Source organism: Carcharodon carcharias, chromosome 8 (genome assembly GCF_017639515.1).
Source record: "Carcharodon carcharias isolate sCarCar2 chromosome 8, sCarCar2.pri, whole genome shotgun sequence".
NCBI classification, from domain to species: Eukaryota; Metazoa; Chordata; class Chondrichthyes; order Lamniformes; family Lamnidae; genus Carcharodon; species Carcharodon carcharias.
In genome coordinates this window covers 31,415,816-31,438,538 of record NC_054474.1, presented here as the reverse complement: position 1 = coordinate 31,438,538, position 22,723 = coordinate 31,415,816, and the positions used below count along the sequence as shown (strand labels likewise).

General features: G+C 40.8%; 1 protein-coding gene across 1 annotated transcript in view; it reads left to right on the top strand.

Moving 5' to 3' along the window:
* The window catches only part of LOC121281313 (cyclin-I-like), a 42,328-nt gene extending 24,338 nt beyond the window's left edge, over positions 1–17,990 (top strand). Inside the window, exons 3-7 of the mRNA XM_041194200.1 lie at positions 1,427–1,561; positions 6,399–6,473; positions 12,624–12,764; positions 13,777–14,007; positions 17,272–17,990. Coding sequence (XP_041050134.1) covers positions 1,427–1,561; positions 6,399–6,473; positions 12,624–12,764; positions 13,777–14,007; positions 17,272–17,673 — 984 coding nt within the window. The 3' untranslated portion in view covers positions 17,674–17,990. The remainder of the gene's footprint in view (positions 1–1,426; positions 1,562–6,398; positions 6,474–12,623; positions 12,765–13,776; positions 14,008–17,271) is intronic.
* Positions 17,991–22,723: the final 4,733 nt, after the last annotated feature.

Sequence of the window (22,723 nt, the reverse complement as noted above, 5' to 3'; positions counted from 1 at the left end):
ATCCAACCATCACCCGGGATGTTCAAAGGCATTACCATCACTGAATCCCCCACTATCAACATCCTGGGGGTTACCATTGACCAGAAACTGAACTGGACTAGCTATGTAAATACTGTGACTACATGAGCAGGTCAGAGGCTAGGAATCGTGTGACAAGTTGCCCACCTCTTGTCTCCCCAAAGCCTATCCACCATCTACAAGGCACAAGTCAGGAGTGTGATGGAATACTCCTCACTTACCTGGATGAGTGCAGCTCCCACAACACTCGAAGCTTGACACCATCCAGGACAAAGCACCACATTCACAAATATTCACCTCCACTACTGATGCACAATAGCAGCAGTGTGTACCATTCACAAGGTGCACTGCAAGGATTCACCAAGGCTCCTGTTGACAGCACCTTCCAAACCCATGACCTCTACCATCTAGAAGGATAAGGGCTGCAGATAGATGGGAACACCACTACCTGGAAGTTCCCCTCCAAGTCACTCACCATCCTGACTTGGAAATATATCACTGTTCCTTCACTGTTGCTGGTTCAAAATCCTGGAACTCCCTTCCTAACAGCACTGTGGGTTTACCTACACCACATGGACTGCAGCAGTTCAAGAAGGCAGCTCACCACCACCTTCTCAAGGGCAACTAGGGATGGGCAATAAATGCTGGCCCAGCCAGCGAAGCCCACATCCCGTGAATTAATAATTTTTTAAAAAATTGTTGGATTTTTTTGTACTACCAATGAGTCCACATATTGCTACTAAGGTTTCTAAACTAGCTTGCTTCATGAATATATTTTTGGCAAAGGGTTTTTATATCTGGAGATGGACTGGAGCCACATCCCACTTTTGTTACTATAAGACCATAAATAAAATGCCAATTACTTGATCATTTCCAAGTGTGCTTCCGCTGATGGCAGGCACGCGATTAGATAGTACTAAAATTCTTTTTTATTATAATAGAAAGTTAAAATCTTGGAAAAGCAACAGCCAAAAGGGAAGTTGGTTCCCAAAGGAAGTGGTGTGTTCCAGTTCATAGCGACCTTTTTATAGTTCCAATTTCTAAAGGATGGTTGTGTAAAAGTTTGTTTTATGGAGATCAGGCTCAAAACCTCTCAGTTCCCAGTAGCTAGCTGACTCTACATGGGAGGCTTTATATCTGGCAGAGGTCTCCAGCAAGGCTGGCTGTTCCATATGCTGGAAGGCCTCACCCTGTAGCACAGTGATTGCAATCCTGGCTTCAGACAGACAAATATTCTATGGCATTCATGGAGCCATATTTAAAAGAAAACAAAATTCAGGAAGAGTTGGTGCCTTCTTAAGAGGGGTTGGGGAGGTGGGGGGGGGGAAAGAAAATTACCCAAACCAAACTTATTATGTTCGCTGCCTTGGGGTTTCCAAATTGATCATTATTCATTTCCTTTCTACAGGGCGCAACTATCACTCCATTGCAGCGTGAAAATGTGGTTCTGTGGCTCAGGGACTTGTGCTCAAAGTTTGGTTATTACCCTGAGACATTTTTTCTTGCTGTTAGTATTCTTGACCGACTCTTAGCAACTGTCAAGGTAAGATTTATTTGCCTAATATTTAGTTTTAGAAATTGCTTGCTTTCTTGAATTAAGTCAAACTGTAACAGTTAGTATGAGGGCAGCTACAGACCTGATAGTAGCAATAGGCTAAAGCTTGGAGGAAATCTTTGAAATAGGGATAAGAATGTGAAGCCCTTGTGTATAAATTTATTATAAGACAATGGGTTATTAATTTTCAGTCCATTTGCTGTTGAAGACCATTAGTTCTAGGGATAATTTTCATTGAAAAATGAACTCATCCCCACCAGAGTAGTATTTAAAAAAAAACAATTTACTACATGGCTTCCAGAGACTATAGCTGGGATTTTTCTGGCCCCGCCCACTGCCAGGATCTTCTGGTCCTGCCAAAAGTCAATGGAATTTGGCTGGCCCACCACACCCTCTGCGGTGAGTACTGCCATGCTGGGGCTGGAAATTCTGGGTCTATATAGTTGCCAAGAGAAAAGGGGGAATAATGGAGGGTCAGCTTGCTTCCTCTTTATTCCACTAATGCATTACTGAAAATTTCTGAAAATGTAGGAATCTAATCTTCCCAATGAGGAATTATGTGTGAGAAAAAAAGCAAAATATTCCAAGATGACAACACATCAACATTTGTACCAGAATTGTTTTTCCCAGTGACAGCCAGTGTCATTGTGTAAAAATTTCAATGATCATATGCTTCAGTAATAGAAATGATACATAAATGATCTTAAAGAGACAAACTTTAGCTCATAAATCTGTAAAGTAGGGTTTTCACACACACACACGTACACCAGTGATTTAATACAGTAGAAATGAAAATTGGGAGAGATGTGTTACAAAGGATGGCATTTAATCCAGGTGACAGGGTCTCACCTGTCGGGCCTTCCCCTGGATTGAGGACCCTGAGGTGGAAATCCCATGCCCAGAGAGTTGCCGGCTGATCAAAGACCGGCAGCTCCTCATTGCCATCAGCACCACAGGGAGCATTGGTAGCTGCTGGCAATGCATCCACCAGAGCCCCAGGCTCAACAAAGGACCTGAGGCCAAAGGTGAACGAGGGCGGGATGAGGGTTGGGGTTGTGGGCAAGGTGAGGAGGGGCCTTTCAGCAGTTCCCCTCCCCCACTTCCTAATGCTGGTTCCTTTGATCAGACAATCAGTGCCTTCAAAAAAGGGATCCACCCCTGGGGGTCTGCAAGCAAATCCGACATGAGTTTGGTTTTCAGGCTTCCCTTGTGACAACTCCCTACCTATTGCTGCTTGAATACCAGCAGTGATGGGATGAGTTCCATTAAGTGAGCATTAATTGTCGTCCATGAGCCTTCCCGTCCCGGACTTCACTGGGTGAAGTTGGGAAGGCGGTGGAGTCCCCAAATTACACTCTCCCAACTGATTAAATGTCCCCGCCTCAGCTTTGCCACTGGGAGGAATATTAAATTGTGTCTATAATATTTATAGGACAGAACCAGACTATTTGGCACAACATGTCAATACCAGTGTTCATGCTCTACGTGAGCCCCTACCATTCTTCTGCATCCAAACGCATTTATGATTTTCTATTCCTATCTCTCTCATATGTTTAACTAGCTTCTCTTTAAATGCATCTGTGCCAGTTTCACATTTTAACCACCCTCTGTGTAAAGAAGTTTCTCCTGTATTCCCTATTGAATTTATTTGTGACCATTATATATTTATGACCCCTGGTTCTTGCCTCACCCGCAAGTGGTAACATCTTCTCTACATCTACCCAAATTCTTTAATAATCTTAAAGCCCTCCACCAGGTCACGCTCAGTCTTCTCTCTTATAGAAAATGGTGTTCCAGCCTGTTCAATCCTTCCTGATGTGTACAATATCTCAGTTCTGATATCATTCTAACATTCTTTGTTTGTACTTTCTAAAGTACCTCTATGTCCGTTTTATAATCTGGAGACAGACTGTTTGTTTGCAGTACTCCCCAAATGTGGTCTGACCAAGCTATCATCCAAGTTTAACATAGTTGCTCTGTTTTTCATTTCTGCCCCTTTAGAATTGAACCCTAGTGCTTTGTTTGTTTTTTAATGGCCTTATTAATTTGTGCGATTTGTGTATCTGTATCCTCTGATGTCTCTGGTCCTCAACCCCTTTCAGTCATTTAGGCCTGAACTTTTGATCCTGGGTTGGGAGCAAAGTGTTGGTACAGTTCCCCGCTCCACAAACCTGACCCAAGGAAAAGTGTCCTGGCGGGTAATGCTGGTAAAAGTTTGGAGGCTGCCTGTTGTAAAGGCCTGAAGGCCTGTGTCAGTGCTCCACCACTTTGTTGAATATATCAAAAAATGAATACAACAAAATACAGCCCTCACCCCTCACACCCCTACATGCCCCATCCATTGCCATCTCTGACCTCCACCCCTCCATCCATGGCCCCTCAAACACTCCATGCCAACCTAGGTCCCTCTAGCCACCCCAGGGCCCTTTAAACCCCTATGTCAACTTAGTGCCAACCCATGCTGACCCATCACACTTTGTTGTTAAAGTTACTATGCCAGCTCACCCAGTATCCACCTTGGGCAGACCTCAGGACCTGTGCTGAGATTAAATAAAGTTCTTAGGTGTTTAGTGAGAAATTCACTATTTCAAAGCAAACCACTCTCATTGGTTTAAAAAAAAACTTTCACTACATTTAACTCCCTTCAGTCCCTTATGAAAGCAAACATTTGTATCCATTGTCCCACTTCAAAGAGTTCATAACTACTTGGAGGTGTCAATTAAACTGTGAACTGATGGGCACCCCAGTGTGATAATGATAAATTGTGAAGTCAGTCATGCAACACTATTCCTGTAATGATAACCCTTGGGGTTTATGTCAACAGAGTGAAGTAACAAGCATTTTTTTTAACACTGCAGAAAGCTTTTTCTAATATTTAAAAGGCAGAACATTTAAATGCATTGACAGCTTGATAGTTCTTTTGACAGTTTTCTTGACAGTTCTCTTAACAATTCCAGTGAGCTTATGCACTTTTTGCACACATTCCTGTCTACTTTAAAAAACCCCAAAGGGCACCATACCTCTCCAAAGAATTTCAACAGCTTTAGACCTTCTCCTACCAGGTCTTAAAATACATAAGTTGAGTTTTGGACATCCCACCAGCTAAAATCAGATCTGAATGAGGCAGTTTCACTTTAATTAATGTGCAGTTGCCTCTGTGATCTACAGATGTGCACCATCATTTCCTACCCGGGTTCCGGGGTGGGACTTCTGGATCTGGACCTCTGCTGCCGTTTTCACAAACACAGAGATCTCTACCTGCACAAAAGTTCTGGCCTTACTTTCCAAGGGGTTTGTGACCTCCTTATTCTTGCTACCAGCAAGTTCGACCGCATACTTGTCTATATTGAAGTTTGTTTGCCAATTTCATGCTCATTCTGAAAGTTAACTGGTGGCAGATCTTTTACTCTATTTCTACACAACCATTTTACACTAACCAAAATCAGAATTACTTCCAGTGAGTTTCCAGTTTCGGTAGATTATCATGGGGTCATATTAGTAGAAGTCAGACATGAACTCAAGTTTCGGAGGGAATAGAGAGAACCTGACTTTCTTATCCATTTATTGATGGCCTGGTTTAGAACAACATTTATGGGGACATTGGGGAAAGGCTTAACCTGTGTCCTTTTGAAATACATCACTAAAGTTATTTTATCATTCAGGTGAATGATGTCACTGCTGAGATGTGGAATGTTTGCATTTTGAGCTCCAAGTGTTTGCATCAGTCACTTTCAGGTCACCAGTACACAAGAAATAGAAGCAAGAATAGGCCATTTGGCCCCTCGAGCCTGCTCCGCCATTCAATAAGATCATGGCTGATCTAATTGTGGCCTTTACTCCACTTTCCTGCCTCCACCCCCCATAACCCTTGGTTGCTTTGTGAATCAAAAATCTGTCTAAAAAGTTAGATATAAAATATGTGGAGGGTAAAGTTTCCTGAACTCTGTCTTAATAATGTCTTAACCTCAGCCTCAGATGAGAAAGTCTGCTGCACCAGAGTTGCATTTTGAATCTTTGGAACTCTTTATCCCAGAGGATTGTAATTAGTCAGTCATTGTGATCAAGATGGAGATTGATAGATTCTTGGGCATTAAAGAAATGAAGAGGCATGGGGAACAGGCAGGAAAGTGGAGTTGAGGTAGAATAGCAGCCATGATGTTATTGAATTACAGAATAGGCTAGACGGGCCGCCTGGCCTACTCCTGCTCCTATTTTGTATGCTCTTATTTTAACTCTGAATCAGTCACCCTGACTGAATTAATAATTTAATGATCTGGGCCTGGGCTCGACTAAGGGTCTTATTGATTGTTCCTCAATTTTATTTCATATTACATCAGAAATTAATTAGATGTTATGTGCCTTGGGGCTTCCTGACGATTTGAAGTTTGCAATATAAATGCAAATTATTTTGTTTATTTTAAAGAATAGTAGAGAGTGTAGGCTTCTACCTTATTAGTTCTGGTTGTATTTAAACTCAGGTTCTGGAGGGGGAAGCATATCTCCTAATTGGCTAACTCTTCCAAAGGAGTGCATTTCAGGCTAATTAAGAAGGTGTCTGAATTCAGTGATGTAAAATTTCCAATAGACAATTTTGGAATTCAATACCAATCTCTGCACTGGAACATTACTGCTGGAATACTCTCTTTTAATGTTAACAAACTAGATTAAAGTTTATAATGAATCTCTTTCATCAGTTACGTTTCTGTTCATTAACAGTTTGCTTGTATCTATGTCACATTCGTTAGTAAATGATTACATTAAGTTGGAAGAGAATGGTGTTTATACATATTACCTCATTCTGTCTTTAAATGTATAATTTGTTTAGGCACAACCAAAGTACCTACGTTGCATTGCCATTTCCAGCTTGTTCATCGCAGCCAAAATCAATGAAGAAGATGAGGTTTGTTTTTCTTGTCGTCTTATAGGTTGTCCAGGTTTAGTATGCAAAAATGGAATTATTTCAAATCATTTGGTTTACGTGATTTTGAATTAAGTATATATCTAATATATATATAATATATAAATAATACTTATATAAATACCTCATCTGATTGCTTTCCTTCAATTCTGTCCCTTGCTGGCTCGAACAAAGGAAACCAAAGATGACTGTTAGCAAAGGAACACTTAAACAAATATATATAAATTCCTTTTTCAGCTATTTGAATGTATGGTTCTTTTAAATTAGTTAATGCCTTGGCTAACACAATGGACAGAGAAATATTGCATGAAGGCATAAGTATTCACCCATTCATATTGTCAATAATGATATCAAACTTAGGAATGATATAGGATATCATTCCATAGACGCTGGCTTCCCTCCAGTAATTAGTGTGATTTGTTAGTATTCACATGTGAGCCTAGGTAATGGGTGTTTGTATACTGTGCAACTGTATGGCCAGCACAACCCAACCTGACCCTTTCCTCACCCAGGGGATATCTCATAGCAAGGCTCATTGAATAAGGTAGGAAAGGGAATCCTGGCTGAATTTTCCTCTGGTCCAAAGGGCACTGAAACCAATTGGATCTACATGCTTCCCTCAGCTAAGATCAACTAATCACAGGATCGTTATGGTGCAGAAGGAAGCCATTTGGCCCATCATGTCTACACCGGTTCTCTGAACATTTTAACTTAGTGCCAATCTCCTAACTTTTCCCCGTTACCCTGCACATTGTTTCTATTTAGATGATCACCTAATGCCCTCTTAAATGTCTCAATTGAACCTGCCTCCACCACACTTCCAGGCAGTGCATTTCAAACCCAAAGATTTTTCACACCTCGCGTTTACTTCTTTTGCAAAACACTTTAAAACTGTGCCCTCTGGTTTGCGATCAGTTTACGAGCGAGAAGAGTTTATCCCTATCTACTCTGTCCAGGCCCCTCTTGATTTTGAAAACTTCTATCAAGTCTCTTCTTAAGTTTCTCCTCTCTTAAGGAAAACAGTCCCAATTTCTCCAGTCATTCCTTAATAACTGAAGTGTCTCATCCCCGGAACCATTCTCGTAAACCTCTTCTGCATTCTCTCCAATGCGTTCACCTCCTTCCTGTAGTGTGATGCCCAGAACTATACACAATATTCCAGCTGAGGCCTGACCAGTGTCTTGTATAAGTTCATCATAACCTCCTTGCTCTTGTAATCTATGCCCCTATTAATGAAGCCTAGAATACTGTATGCTTTAGAAAAAGGTTTCTCTACCTGTCCTGCCACCTTTAATGACTTATGTACATATACACCCAGGTCTCTATGCTCCTGTACACCATTTAGAATAGTATCCTTTATTTTATACTGTCTCTCCATGCTCTTTCTACCAAAGTGTATCACCTCATACTTCTCCGTATTGAGCTTCAACTGCCATCTGTCTGTCCACTCCACTAATGTGTCAATGTCCTTTTGAAGTTCTACGCTATCTTCATCACAGTTTACAATTCTCCAAAGGTTTATGTCATCTGCAAACTTTGGAATTGTCCCTATATTCTATCCCTCAATTTTGCATCCACGTTGCTACTGTCCCTCCTATTCCATGACCAACAACTTTCCTCACAAGCCTGTTGTGTGGCACTGTATGGAACATCTTTTGGAAGTCCATATACACCACATCAACGTCCTTGCTCTCATCAACCATCTCTGTTACTTCTTCGAAAAACTCCAGCAAGTTAGTTAGATACAATTTTCCTTAAACAAATCCATACTGACTCTTCCGAATCAATCCACATTTTTCCATGTGACTATTAATTCTGTCCCAAATAATTGTTTCCAGAAGTTTCCCCACCACCACAGATGCACCTCAGTGACTCCAGCTGCAGTGTCTCAGGGAGCTGAAGAAGTTGAGAAGCAAAAATAAAGATTAGGAGATTCTGAAAAACAAATGTCCCCACGTAGGACTCACACGCATGAACATATACATAAAAATGTTTTGACATTTTTATTTTTTTAAAATTAATGTCGGAAACCCGTGGATGAGGTTTCCTCAAAAATGCCAAGGCCACCTGGCCGATTCACCCACCCGCCAACTGTAACGTTGGACAGGCAGCGCAAAATCTCTCTGATGAATTAATGGCCATAATAAGCCTCTTAATTGCCGGTGGGCGTGCTGCTGACTCTCGCATGCACCCGCCGACCAAAATATCGTGCAATGATGTCAGGATGCTCACCCAACGTCATCACGCACTATTTTACGCCTGATTGGATCGGACGCCCACCTGCGGGATGTACAATTCTACCCCTTGTAACCAGGAATATTTAACACCCAGATCTGCTCTTCATTATAGACACAACATCATAATCCCACAAGGCAATCTGTGCCTGTAACTCCCCAAGTTTATTAACTATACCCAGTGCATTCACATAAATGCATTTTAACCCTGATTTAGACTTCATTACTTGCTCCCTTACTCCGACTCCATCCATTAACTTACTATTCTCTATTTTAGTGTTATTTGCCTCTCCCAGCATTCCGTGCACCCTGGTATTACTTTCTAATATTCTCTCTTGGTTCCCGCACTCCTGCTGAGTTAGTTTAAACCTTCTCCAACAGCACTAGCAGTACGACCTGCAAGGAACTCTTCAGATGTCCAACTTGTACAGGTGCCATATCCCCCAGAGCCAGTTATGGTATCCCAGGAATCTAAAGCCCTCCCTTCTGCACCATCTTTCCAGTCAGGCATTCATCTGTCTTATCTTCCTATTTCTGTACTCTCTTGCATGTGGCACTGAGAGTAATCCGGAGATTACTATTTTAGAGGTCCTGCTAGCTAATTTTCTACCTAGCTCCCTAAATTCCGACTGCAGGACCACAGCCCACTTCCTACCTACATTGTTAGTACCAGTGTGGGTCACAATCTCTGGCTGTTCGCCCTCTCCTACAAGAATGTCCTGCAGCCGTTCTGTGACATCATTGAGCCAAGCACCAGAGAGACAACAAACCAACCTGGAGTTATTTTGATGGCCACAGAAATGCCTGTCTGCTCCCCTAACTAAAGAATCCCCCTCAGTACTACCCTTCCGTTCCTCTTCCTCCCCTCCTGTACAGCTGGGCCTGGTGTGGTGTCACAGGCTTGACTCTTGCTGCAGTCTTCCAAGTATCTATCGTCCTCGCTGATATCCAGAATGGAAAACCTATTCGTGAGTGGGACCTCTAGGGACTCCTGCACTACCTGCCTGTTTCTCTTGGACTGGCTGGTGGTCACCCTTTCCCTATCTGCCTGCTTGTCCCTAACTTGTGGTGTGACCACCTCTCTGAACATGCTATCCACATAGTTCACTGCCTCACGGATGTACCTGAGTGTCTCCAGCCACTGCTAAAGCTCTGAAATGCGGAGCTCAAGCTTGTGCAGCCGGTGACATTTCCTGCACATGGGCTCGTCTGGGTCGCGAGGAGTGTCCACAACTCCCCACATGCCACAGGATGGGCATTCCGCTTGGCTGAGCTGACCTGCCATGCCGTAACTTTAACTTTTAAATCACTTTTTAAATTAAACTTCAGTTACTTTTACTTACTTTTAACTTACTTTAACCTTACTTCTGTACTATTAACTATAAACTGGATATTAGTAGAAAGTAGAAATTCTTCCCCCCACACACAAATCAGCTCCCTCTCCTCTGCCTATAAATTTTTACTTTCCCTGAGCTTGTTTAGAAATTTACATTTCTTTACTCACGCTGTTTTCAATCTCCTGACTGTCTCTCCACTCGTGCTGTTTTATCCCCCCGAACTCTCGGCTCTTCCATCCCCCCCTAACTCTCGCTGTCCTCACTCAACAAGGACAGCAGACTCCTGAGCTGTCCGGCTTGTCTACTGACCTTCAAAAGACAATTGTGTTTTTACTTGTAAAGGAAAGGTTTTCTGGGCTATGGGAAAGTGTGACTAATTGGAGCTGGTACAGGTTGGATGGGCTGATTGGTCTCCTGTGCTAGAAGGTCCTATGAGTCTGTAACCATGGAGTTGTAGAGCTATGGATATCCTATATGGAGCACAATATACCTGCATACAGTATAGAATTATTCTGTATTACTTGGTATAACATCTGTGTTTAAGCTCTGCAACAATGTTGTGTTTCTTTGGGTGACACCCTTTATTATATTGTATAATAATGCTTTTTTTAACCTGAGTATAATATATTCTTGTTAGTGGGTCGTAGCACGTTATAATTAAGCATTGTTTTACCTGTAGATAACACTTTATTGTGTCTGTATGTGTCTTTATTGATGCCATGCTCCGAGTTTGTGACATTGTTGATATCATCATGTTAATTCTATTCAGATAGCAATTCATGCATGACTATCAAAGAGTGATAATAAATGGGAGTCTGTAATCCAGGATTCACGTGTTTCCTAAAACAACTTTGCTACACTTTGCCCAGCTGACCATAATTCCGTCACTACTTTGATATTATTGACTAGTTTGCCAGTCAGGACTAGATGTGCCAGAGATGCTGTTGGCAATTCCTGTATTTGTGTTGGCTCCCCCCTCCTTGGATTTACCTAGCACATGTAAATATGCATGAATTTAACATGAATTGCATTCAGTCTATACCCAAGAATTTAAGATGTGTTATTGCTGGTCATTTGGATGGGTATTTCTAAATTCAGAAAGAAAAAGAAAAATTAAACATTGGTATTCTACTATATAGCCTGAAAGCCTGACAATTTGAGTACAGAGATAAGCTGCCTGTGCCGATGTAGGAGAGAAGGTGCAGATGGTTCTGTTCCCACGTACTTGCTACCATTGTTCTCCTAGGTGATTTGGGAGGTGCTGCCAAAGAAACTTTGGAGAATTGTTGCATTGCATCCTGTCACTAGTATATAGTGCAGCTTTAATACACCAGTGATGGAAGGAGTAAATGCCTAAGGTAGTGGGGCTGCCAAACAAACCAGTTGCAGGATGATGTCAAGTTTCTTGAGTGTTATTGCGGCTACAATCATCCAGGCAAGTGGAGAGCATTCCATCACACTCCTGACTTGTGCCTTGTAGATAGTGGAAAGAATTTGAGGAGCCATGAAGTAAGGTACTCACTGAGAAATACCCAATCTCTAACCTGTTGTAGTAACCATGGCATTTATGTGGCTGATCCAATTGAGTTTCTGGTCAATGGTAAACTAGATGTTGTTGGTGAGGGATTCAACAATGCGAATGCCACTGATTGTCATGAGGTTAGGCACCTGTTGGGAATGTTGATTATCTGGCATTAGTGTGTTACTTGTTACTTATCACCCTAAGCCTGGATGTTGTCCCGGTCTTGCTGCATGCAAGCATGGATTGCTTCATTTATCTGAAGAGTTGCGAATGGAACTAAATACTCTGCAATCATTAATGAACAACTCCACTTCTGACCTTATGATGGAAGGGAGATCATTTAAAAAAAAACTGAAGGTGGTTTGGCCTAGGACACAGTCTTGATGAAGTTGTGCAGCAATTTGGTGAGATGATTGGTCTCCAAGAGCCACAACCAGGTTCCTTTATGCCACGTACAACTCCAGGCACTGGAGAATTTACTCCAGTCACCCATGATTTTAGTTTGACTGGGACTCAAATGCTATCCTGATGTCCAGGACAGTCACCCTCACACCTCCTCTGGAAATCCACTCTCGGTCCAAATGTGGACAAAAGGATGTAATTAGCACGGAATCTGAGTGGCACAATCCAAAATGATCATCCGTGCACAGGTTACTGTTGAGTAAATGCTACTTGATAGCAATTAGGTTGTGTCTGAATTGAATTTCCTCCTAGAAACTACTAGGTTGATATGCTGGTGGTCGAAGACAGTCTTCAGAGGAGGGAACAAATTAAGATGAATTTTCCTAAAGTGTTTTCATATCAATATGCTACTGGACAAGTAATAGCTTGGCGTGTTGCAGCTCCAACACAAGAGTGCCATCCCAAGACTTACTTCCATTTAAAGCAATGTTTTCCCTTCCTTTAAACAAGAACATTGGATTAAAAGCAAGAGTCACACAATTGCTGCCTTTTTGAAATGATTTACTGAACTTGAGAAAGTCTACAAAAATGACATTCTGTGCAGAAACGGCACAATGATTTATCAATTATTTCATAGGTCACACTTCTGGTAAAGGACCTCGCAGCAAAGAGTGCCAGTGGCTGTTCTTCTAGTGAGGTGCTGAGGATGGAAAAAATCATATTGGATAAGCTGCAGTGGGACCTTTACACTGCCACACCTGCGGACTTTGTGAACATAGTAAGTATTCATCAGTCAGAGTTTCCAATTGTGAAAGTAGCGTGTTTAAACTGATAGATATTCAGATTGGTTCACTAGCATCAGCTTTTTATCAAACTTTGTTTTTTTTGCATTGTTGACACACATACCTGCGAAGCAGAAGCATTATCTACATGGATACTGGTTTCTAACAGGTCATTAGCAATAAGAATGGTTACAATTCACTGTCAGCAAGAGGGAGTTGTTGATAGGTTTCAAAGCTGCAGTTCATGTTGCCGTTTTAAACACTGAAGAGGCACTGTGGAGGGAGGCAGGGCAATAACTGCTTCTGCACATGCACTGGGCGATGTCAAATAGTGATAACAGACCCCAAAATAAAGTCAAGTTGTAAACAAAATCAAAAATTGAAATGTCTTACATTTTACTCACAACCCCAAACCAATTTTTCCCATTTCGAATGTAGCATGTTTTGGACACTGCGTCAGGTCATTTTTAATGATTAGGCAGAATCTTTTTAGGGTGGAACCTCCATTATCCACATTCCTATTATCCATGATAACTACTATCTGCCAACGTTTTTGTAGGACAAGATCTTGCATGAGATATTACTTCATTGCTCAGCTTCTTTCATTACTTGTCTTCACAAGTAAAACTACATAAGTTTCTTTTGCTTCTCTTAATGTAATTGTCTCCATTCCCATATCTGGGTTATTGCTGTGCCATACATGTACAACCAAAATTTGAGGACTCTTAACTATTCTTCATCTGCCATTATTCATTGGGGAATCTCCTTTGTTACGGTGGATATTGGAGGTTCCAGGGTATCTTTAATTCCCAGATCTCAACCGTTTACTGTCTCTACTTTTTTTTTTGTTTTAGACACTATGATAGCTGTTATATTCCTGTCCTGTAGACACATAGCAGGATAATCTGGGAGCAAGTTGATTAGATTGGTATTAGACACCAGGGGTAGATGATTTGGGCTGTTGGTTTGCATCCAGTGGCTAACCTAAACATTATTTCCATTGTCCAGTTCCACACCATGGTGATATCCAGCCGGCCCCATCTCCTTGACCGATGGCCTCAGATGAAGCCCTCTCTCCATGCCGCACTCTTGACCAGGCAGTTGCAGCACTGCATGGCTTGCCACCAGTTATTACAGTTCAGAGGCTCCACACTCGCCTTAGCAATCATCAGCTTGGAAGTAGAGAGACTGATTCCTGATTGGTTCGTTGTTACAACTGATCTGCTGAAAAAAGCACAGGTAGGAGCAAGTCTCGAGATTAATGATCTGCATATTTACATTAATATCTGTTTGGGAGAAATCCAGGCAAGAATTGCCTTTTTAAACTATCACATTAAGTGCTGGACCATTTTAATTTCATCTGTGACTAGCACTTTTATCCAAACGTTTTATTAGAAGTTCAAACAAATACTCGGGATACATTTGACTTGATCATCAGTATTTGACTTGATCATCAGTATTTGACTTCTTAAGGTAAGCAATATGCACACAGGCATAAATGATGGAAGCTGAAGGTCTGATTGTTTAGTGCTCACAATGATTAACTGCCCGTTCATATGGTGCTATCTCACCACATATTGGCAAGTGGACATCCTGTTCCTCGAATGATGAAGTCTCAGTACACATGAGCAGGTAAACAAGCAGCTTCCTTGAGACAGATGGTCCTATGTAATTCAGGCCAATAAACAAACCTCTTGCTCCCCCAACAATGCCATTAATACTGTGCATGCTGACAGATAAAATGTGGGCTGCTAGCTTTGTATTAATATTGACACACAAACCCCAATGCTGTGGGAATAAAAGCTGTCTGTAGACATCCTGGTTGGTAAAATCATTTTGATCTGAATTTGACTGATCTAAAGAGATTGACAACCATGGGCTGAATAATATGAGGGGAGCACATGGCTTGCTCCCCTGGAAACTAAGTCAGCATGGAGCCGACATGTTCCACACCGACCCACTCTGTAGCCATAAAACACTGTGGGGCAGCTAAACAAGGGCCAAATGGGACCTCTGCCCCTCATTGGGGAGGAAGTTCCACCCTCTGGAGCTGCTGGCCAATCGGATTGGCTGTCAGCTCCATCAGTCATGGCAGCACCAAGACTGCATCAATGACCGCTGCCAGGACTACAAGAGAAGAAGGAAGAATGTCCGTGGAAGACTTCTCAAGTAACTCTGGCGTCTTGTGCAGGGAGGGTTTGGACAGGTCAGGGAATGGGGGTGGAGGGGTGGCGGGGGTGATCTTTAGGAGGGAATGGGTATAAGGCAGTGGGCGGTTGGGAAGGAAGTGGGGTTTGATCTTAGGGAGGAATGCCCTTGATCGGCAAAGGGACCCCCACCCACCCTTCCTGCCCTTTGAAGAACTTTGTTAAAAGTTCAGGTTGCCTGCTCTCTCCAGACTGCCCACACTAAATGTTTTATGGCGTGGGCAGCATATTGTCAGGGTCATTTGGCTTGATAACAAGCCTAATTTACCCTTACCATTTAAATATGGCGGGTGGGCTGCCAATTTTGGCACCGGGCCACCGCACACCCCACTGTATTATGGGGGTGAGCTCAGGGGTGGGTGGGAAGGTGGTGGAATGGACACCTGTCCAATATAATTGCACCCCCACCCAAAGCACACCTACCAGGGGCATGTAAAATACTGCCCCATATTTCCCAATTTCTGTTTCCAATTCCTTTGTGCTTTTCACATGCCACGCAACACTAAACAAATGTGTAGCTAGAATCACACTGGTTACAATCAGCCCTTCATCTTCCAGCATTTATGGGTGTGTGCATATTGCTTATGTTAAGAAGATAAATACTGATGAACAGGATAAATGTACCCTGAATACTTGTTTGAACTTCTCGTGAAATATTTGGTTAAAAGTGCTAGGGCTAGAATTGTTCCCAACGTTCATTCAATCCTAAGGGCACAGCTTTAAGAACATCTTTGTATTAAATTGAGGCCTTCAGATCAATAAAATCTCAGCCTCCTGTTACCAAGTTCAACAAGTGCACCTGTGCTAAGTTGGAGATCTAGCTGTTTGTTGCCAGCAATATGAAAGCTCAATTTTGTATTATTTGAATATTGCTGAAAAAAGAGACATTCTGTCGAAGCTTTTCATCTTACACTCATCAAGACTGATGCAAGAAATTTGAAAGGGAACAACAATTTAACCTACATGAGAAAAGGGTGCTCATTGGCTGGCAAGTGGACTCTGGTCGAGGTGTTGCCATGAAGGATGTGCCAGGGAACAGTTATCCCCCAAACGTTTAAATTCAAAAAAGGCAAATGGACTCTAGTTGAGGCGTTGCCATGGGGAATGCACCAGGGAACAGCTGTCTCCCATATTTAATTAAAAAAGGTACAATATTGGGACATTTCCTTTCTGTTTGCAGAAGATACAGCCCTGTGTATGAATATATGTAGCTTCTAGCAAGCGAAAGTGAGCTACATTGCGAGCCCGATCTTAAATTGGTTTTTAGTGTAATTCTTAGATACTTGGGATTGTTTGGTAAGTGCCATCCAGTTGGGGAATTGCATCTAATGTTGGACATAATGTTCTGAGTTTTGCAAGACAAGCTGGTTGAGTACGATCAATAATTTGTCTGTTGCGAACACAGCCAACGGGATGTGATGTTTGATGAGATCCCCCTGTCATTGGGATGATTGGCCTACATACTTAGGATCATACCAGCACCAAATTTAATATTCCACATTATTCATTAATGTGGTAGGCAGAACACCTTTTTGGCTTGATGGCAGCATCCTGTTAGTGAAGAATACTATCTGTGTTGCTACTGCGTAGTAATAGCTGTGCAATGGCTAGCTTCAACTGTTGCTCAAACTTTTGAGACACCTTACCCTTCCAGGGTAACTTAAGGTAGACTGGGCACTTTCACACTAATTGGGCTCTCAATGTGGTTCACTTATGCTTGCTAGAAGCTACATATATTCATACACAGGGCACTGTCCTCTGCAAACATAACATGTCCAGGCATTGCGCCTTTTTCAATTAACAAGAGCATGGGAGACAATTGTTCCCTGGTGCATTCTTCATGGTAACATCTCAACCAGAGTCCACTTGCTAACCAATTAGCACACTTTTCTCAGGCAGTATAAATTGTTGTTGCCTTTGTATTTGGTATTCTTGCATCTGTCCTGATGCGTGTAAGATGAAATGCTTCAACAGCATGTCTCTTTTTTCAGTAATACTCAAGTTCTGTACTACAAAGTGACTATTTGTATTAATTTCTCTAATAATTAAACTTTTCTTGGCTTTTGAACCCTTTTTTAATAATAAATGTTGATAAACCTTCCAAACAGGATGGAATAATGAATAATGATATTGCTGATGTAATGTACATTTTTTTTCTCGTAATTATAAATGACCCAGTACACACAAATGAGTTGGTTTCAGCTAACATAAAGCAAAGGTTTGTGTTGCAAGAAGTAGCTCATCTGTCTAAACATCAAGGCTGATTTAAATTTGTTTAATTTTCTATTTCTTTCAGATTCACAGCTTGGACTTTGTCTACTGTAAGAACATTGTGGCACAACATTTATTGCCTCCATCAGTGGCCTTGGCCTCCAATACAGTTTACATCTTTGATCCTGTAAATTCAGGTCTTGTGAGGCACCAAAGGGGAAGAATGCTTTACATTTGTTCTGGGGAATATGATTCACAGTCTCAGTCACCCACCAGGGGAGAGCTGTGGTCTAGCCAACCAGCTCCAATCAGCAACAGTGCAGCTCCAGCAAAAACAACTGAGGCAGAAGCCAATGCTATTTACAATGGTTGTACTGCAGATGCAATGGGAATCGGTGGCCAGGGCATTGGGTCTGGCACAGCTGCACCACAGCTAACAGAAAACCTTTCTCCTTGTCCCCCACTACAACCAGTGGAGGATGTGTAAGAAGAATTCTTACACATCAGAAACTTCTTTAGCCAGAGAGTGGTGAATCTATGGAATTCATTGCCACAGAAGGCTGTGGAGGTCAGGTCATTGAGTGATTGGTGAAGGGATCAAAGGTTACGGGGAGAAGGCGGGAGAATGGGGTTGAGAAACTTATCAGCCATGATTGAATGGCGGAGCAGGCTTGATGGGCCAATTGGCCTAATTTCTGCTCCTATGTCTTATGGTCTAAGAAGCTAAAGTGGGAAGAGTCAAACAAACCGTAGATTCATTTTAAAAAGCCAAATTACATTAAAACCAGATATACATGATCAAGTTAAACAGAATTAAGATCCTATTTACATTTGAATCAATAATTTCAGGTTTAAATACAAGGGTAAACTGAATACTCCCCGTGATGAAGCTGCACCCAATAGGTGGCTCAGATGGCTTTAGCTGATTTGAAAATTAGGAAAAATTTCTTCTCATCACCACTGTTCTACAGTAACAGTACCAATTTCCTCCAAATGAAAATACAATTATATTTTGACTTCTTCTATCAAAAATTGGCAAAGTTGGTATTTCATATGCAGTGTCTTACACTTAAGCTACACTTAAAACCTCAGGTCAGGGGTACAGATGACCGTTAGAACATGCGTCTTTTCATGATGTGGCCACAGTGTTCAAACCTACATATTGATTGGTTGATCGGCAGGAAATCTTTGTCTTTCAGAAGTTATCAGCTTTTGACAACTTTCATCAAATTTAGAATATTTCCACTTCACCTAGTTTTTCATTCCTCCGTTTTTGCAAGCATTTTATGTTAATTGCTGTATGCCAGGGTGGGGGAATTCATATGGACTTCATTGCTGTCACACAACATTGGATTTAATGTTTCATGAGTGGGACATGTGTCTCCTGCAATCACAAGCAATATGTTTTCCACATTTCACAATTACTCGATATATGTTTAATATATTGACCAAGAGTTTTCACTTTGAGCGCAATCAGCGATCCATGCAAAAACTGCACTACTTTGGAAAGTAATTTATTTCCCCCTGTCAAGTTTCTGCTCAAATTCATTTATCTCTGTAATTTTTTTGTATTCATTCATGGGATGTGAGCATCGCTGGCTAGGCCAGCATTTATAGTCCATCCCTAGTTGCCCTTGAAAAAGTGGTGATGAGTTGCCTTCTTGAACCACTGCAGTACTCTATAGTGCTATTAGGCAGGGAGTTCCAGGATCTTGACCCAGTGATAGTGAAGGAACAACAATTTATTTCCACGTCAGAATGGTGAGTGGCTTGGAGGGGAACTTCCAGGTGATGGTGTTCCCATGTGTTAGCTGCCCTTGTCCTTCTAGCGGTTGTGGGTTTGGAAGGCGCTGTCTAAGGGGCCTTGGTGAGTTTTGCCATGAACTAGCACAATTTGCCAACATTTTAGAACGTAATGCTTTGAAAAACATGGGCATGAAAGAAAGATGTTCTTTAATATTACCAAGTGCAGATTTATTCATATAAGTAAAATGGGTTTATCACAAAAAACATTTTTTAATAAGAATAACCATTCCACCATCTTTGGGTAACCCAATTATTAAAAAGCTGAAATTGACTTTAAAAAGCTACACAGAACCTTTTCCTAGTTTCATTAGTGTTTACTAGTGATTTTAAAACCTTTCTATTAGTATCCTTACACCAAAAAACCCTTAATTTTAAGAGCCTTGATGGTCTACAAACGAGTGAAATTAGTAGTGATTAATTTGATCTCTGCATCTGGCACGTTTTTTGGGCGGAGCTGGCTTCCAGCTCAATGGTGTTTAACATAGTGCAAAAGATGGCAGAAACTATACATGCGCTGAATATAACCTGCATTTAAAGTTCTTTGATCTTTTGTGCTGTTTGGTCAATTGTGGGTGAATTCCACTGAAAGAAACAGCACAACCCGGTGGAAACCCCAGGCCACTGTTTTAAAAGAATGCAGTGCACTAGCTCCATCTGATGGCCGTTGTGCACAGAACATGCTTCATGTTTTCTGTTTTTTTTTCTCTTTGGCAACACCATCTTAGATTCATGGGATAACAGGCACCATTTGACCGTTCTTGGCTCATCCATCCAGAAATATCCTGAAAACCCTATGTTGCAGCATCCAGTTGTAACTGAAATGATTGCAGGACTTTCTATTCTATTACCCTATTAGAGTCTTTATTCTATGTGTTGATCACTCTTTGTAAGAAGAACCTGTGGACATCTGGTCTAAGTTTGCCTTCCTGTAGCTTAAAGCTATTTCTTATTGCTCTAATCACCCAATTAACTTTGGAAAAATAATGTGATCGTAGACATATGCTTCCAAGGCTGAAAATGCCCAGGTTTCTTCTGTTTTACCTCACAGTTTGGTCCTCTGACACTAAGGATCAAGCTCATGGATCGTCTATGCCCCCAGTGCTTGACCATCTTCTTTCTGTCTCAGTGTGTCAGAGCTAGACACAGTATTCAAGGTGTGGTCTGACCAGAGCACCATACAGTTCAATCATGATTTCCTCTTACCTGCATTTCATTGTTCTGGTTAAACCATTCTGCATATCGCTGACCTTCTTAGACTCCTAGGCTTCATTTAACTTCACCCATAGCTGTTTCAGCACCATTATTGGAATATATGTGCCACTTTTAAATTCAGATACAATTCCATCTGAAGTGGTGTCTCTGATATGTACATCACATTTGTAAAGGTACATTATAATTCACTATATAGTGAATAGCTCATAGGTCTGTTATGTGTCTGCTTCTTGAGGTGTTCCCAGAAACACCTGGTAGTTACTAGTGAAATTGCAATTTTAAATTAACCAAAGACAATTTGTTTTTTTATTTTTCTGGTGACCAAGTGCAAAATCTAATTCATGTTATGTAAAACTGTGAACTTTACCTTTTTTAATTTTTAACAAGGTAATGAGTAGGGGAGAAAGCCCCACAGCTACAATTTACTCAAACTGTATCATAAACTGTGAAGATGAAGCATCAATAGTCTAGGTTATCATAAACTTACGTTAGACTGGGTGTTTTAAAAATATAAAACAGGAATATTTCAAAAATGAAAATAGGAATTTTTAGAAAAAAAGTTGCAATTCTTCCAATTGAAATAGATTTCTCCTAAGTTCAGAAGGTTCTGGAGTTCAGCAAACACATTCACAGTAATTTATTAAAGGAGTCATGTGCTGTTGTTACAATGGCTAAAATGTTACTTTGTTTAGAGATGGTCTGGAAAATCTGTATTAAATTACTTACAATATTCATTTTATAGAACTTACTGGCCCTATTCCTTTCAGCTATTTTGAAATAATTTCCTCTAATAGCTGAGAAATCAACCCAAGTGTAGCATGGTAGTAATATTTATATAAAATATTACAAATGTTACATCTGCATGTACCTCCAGTAACTTCTACCATTTGGAACTCTTATGTCCATATCTACAATGGAACATCTATAATGACGGGTAAACTGTCACTGAAATAACATCCCACAAAATCTTTTGAGTACGACAGCCTGTGATGCAGGAGAAACTCAATTTTTTGTTAATAGCTAAATAGAAAAGTAAAATTAAAGAAATGGAACAATAGAGGGTTTCAAAAAAGCAACTGAATTATGTGTCCTGCTCCAGTCATTCACCTGAAGAGACTACATGTGGTCTCAACTTGTTGTGCAGAGTAACATAAGAGATCAACTAGTTTATTTTTACTAAAATGTAATAATTATAAGCTTACGGAAAATGCTCAAAAATGCTGCAGGTGCTTCAGGAATCTTTAGTGAAAGAGCACTAATCTGACGTTAAAGCATTTAGTCCTTTAAAATATTTCACAATGTAATTACTGGATATTTAGAGAAAGAAAACATTCTCTACAGGCAGCAAGAAAATTAATTTCCCCAGTGTATAACCTAACACTGACGATTGAAGCATCTCAAGTAGCTAATTTTTTTTAATTATTGTGCATTTGTGTGAATTGTATGGTTGCTTAATTAGTGACTCAAGCATGCGTGTTTGTGTGTGTGTGTGTGTGTGTGTGTGTGTGTTTGTAGGGGGGTGGTGGTGGTGTCAGGGAGTGTGTGCAATATTCGGGATGTGTGGAAGAATGGTAACTTGTTTTAAAGGCAGCTAATAAAAAATCCTACCACAGACAAAAACATTATTTCAAGTTAATTGTAAGCGCTTGTATTTCCTTTTTTTGAAAGGACATATCTTGGGTCGATGGGCGTCTGATGGTAATACCTGTCGAAGTGGGGGGAAAAAAAGGAAAAAAAACTAATTTATCTGGAATTAAATGAAATATATTTAATTGGAAAATATATTTTCTCTGTGGTGGGTTCAAAAATTCTTTAAAAAAATCAGCTTAGCATGCTTTAAATGCTGTGATATTATTGGTGCTATTTAAGCAGAACAATATTTTGTATTCTTGAAAAAACATTCTTCATTAGTTGTACCATTAGGGGTATAAAATCAACACTCTGTTAGTTGATATAATATTCTATTCACTATTCATATGTATTTTCTAAATTATGTAAACGCTGAGTAGTTGATACTGAGCAAGATACTGGAAGCCCAGCTGCCTCGCTCTGAACCCAGGACTGTCCCAGATGGCGCTGTTTTTAATTTGTACAAGATGTGAGGAGGCTTATCAAAAGCAAGAAAATAAAATTATTATTTTTGAGAAACATGTGTGTTTCAGTCCTGTTTATTTTGTCTTTATGATTTGTGTGTAGGCTCATATATCAGTAACACTTCACTAGTAGTCATGTGATGTGTAAATAATTCCAGTGTCAATCCCTCTTTATACAAAGAAGCAGTGTGGCTGTTACAGTTCATCGTGTCGCAAGTGTTTTCAGCTCTTCCTATTGCTGATGGGACATATTCTGAAAAAGATTGGATAATAGTTTCAGAATTCAATCCCTTCTAGTTTATTTAGAAACTGCAGCATGCACTCAGTAATTTAACTTTTGTTTTCACTGCGGCACACTTCAAAAGTACTTCATTAGTTGTAAAGTCCTTTGGGATGGCTGCCTTAGGTCACATTTAGAATTTACAT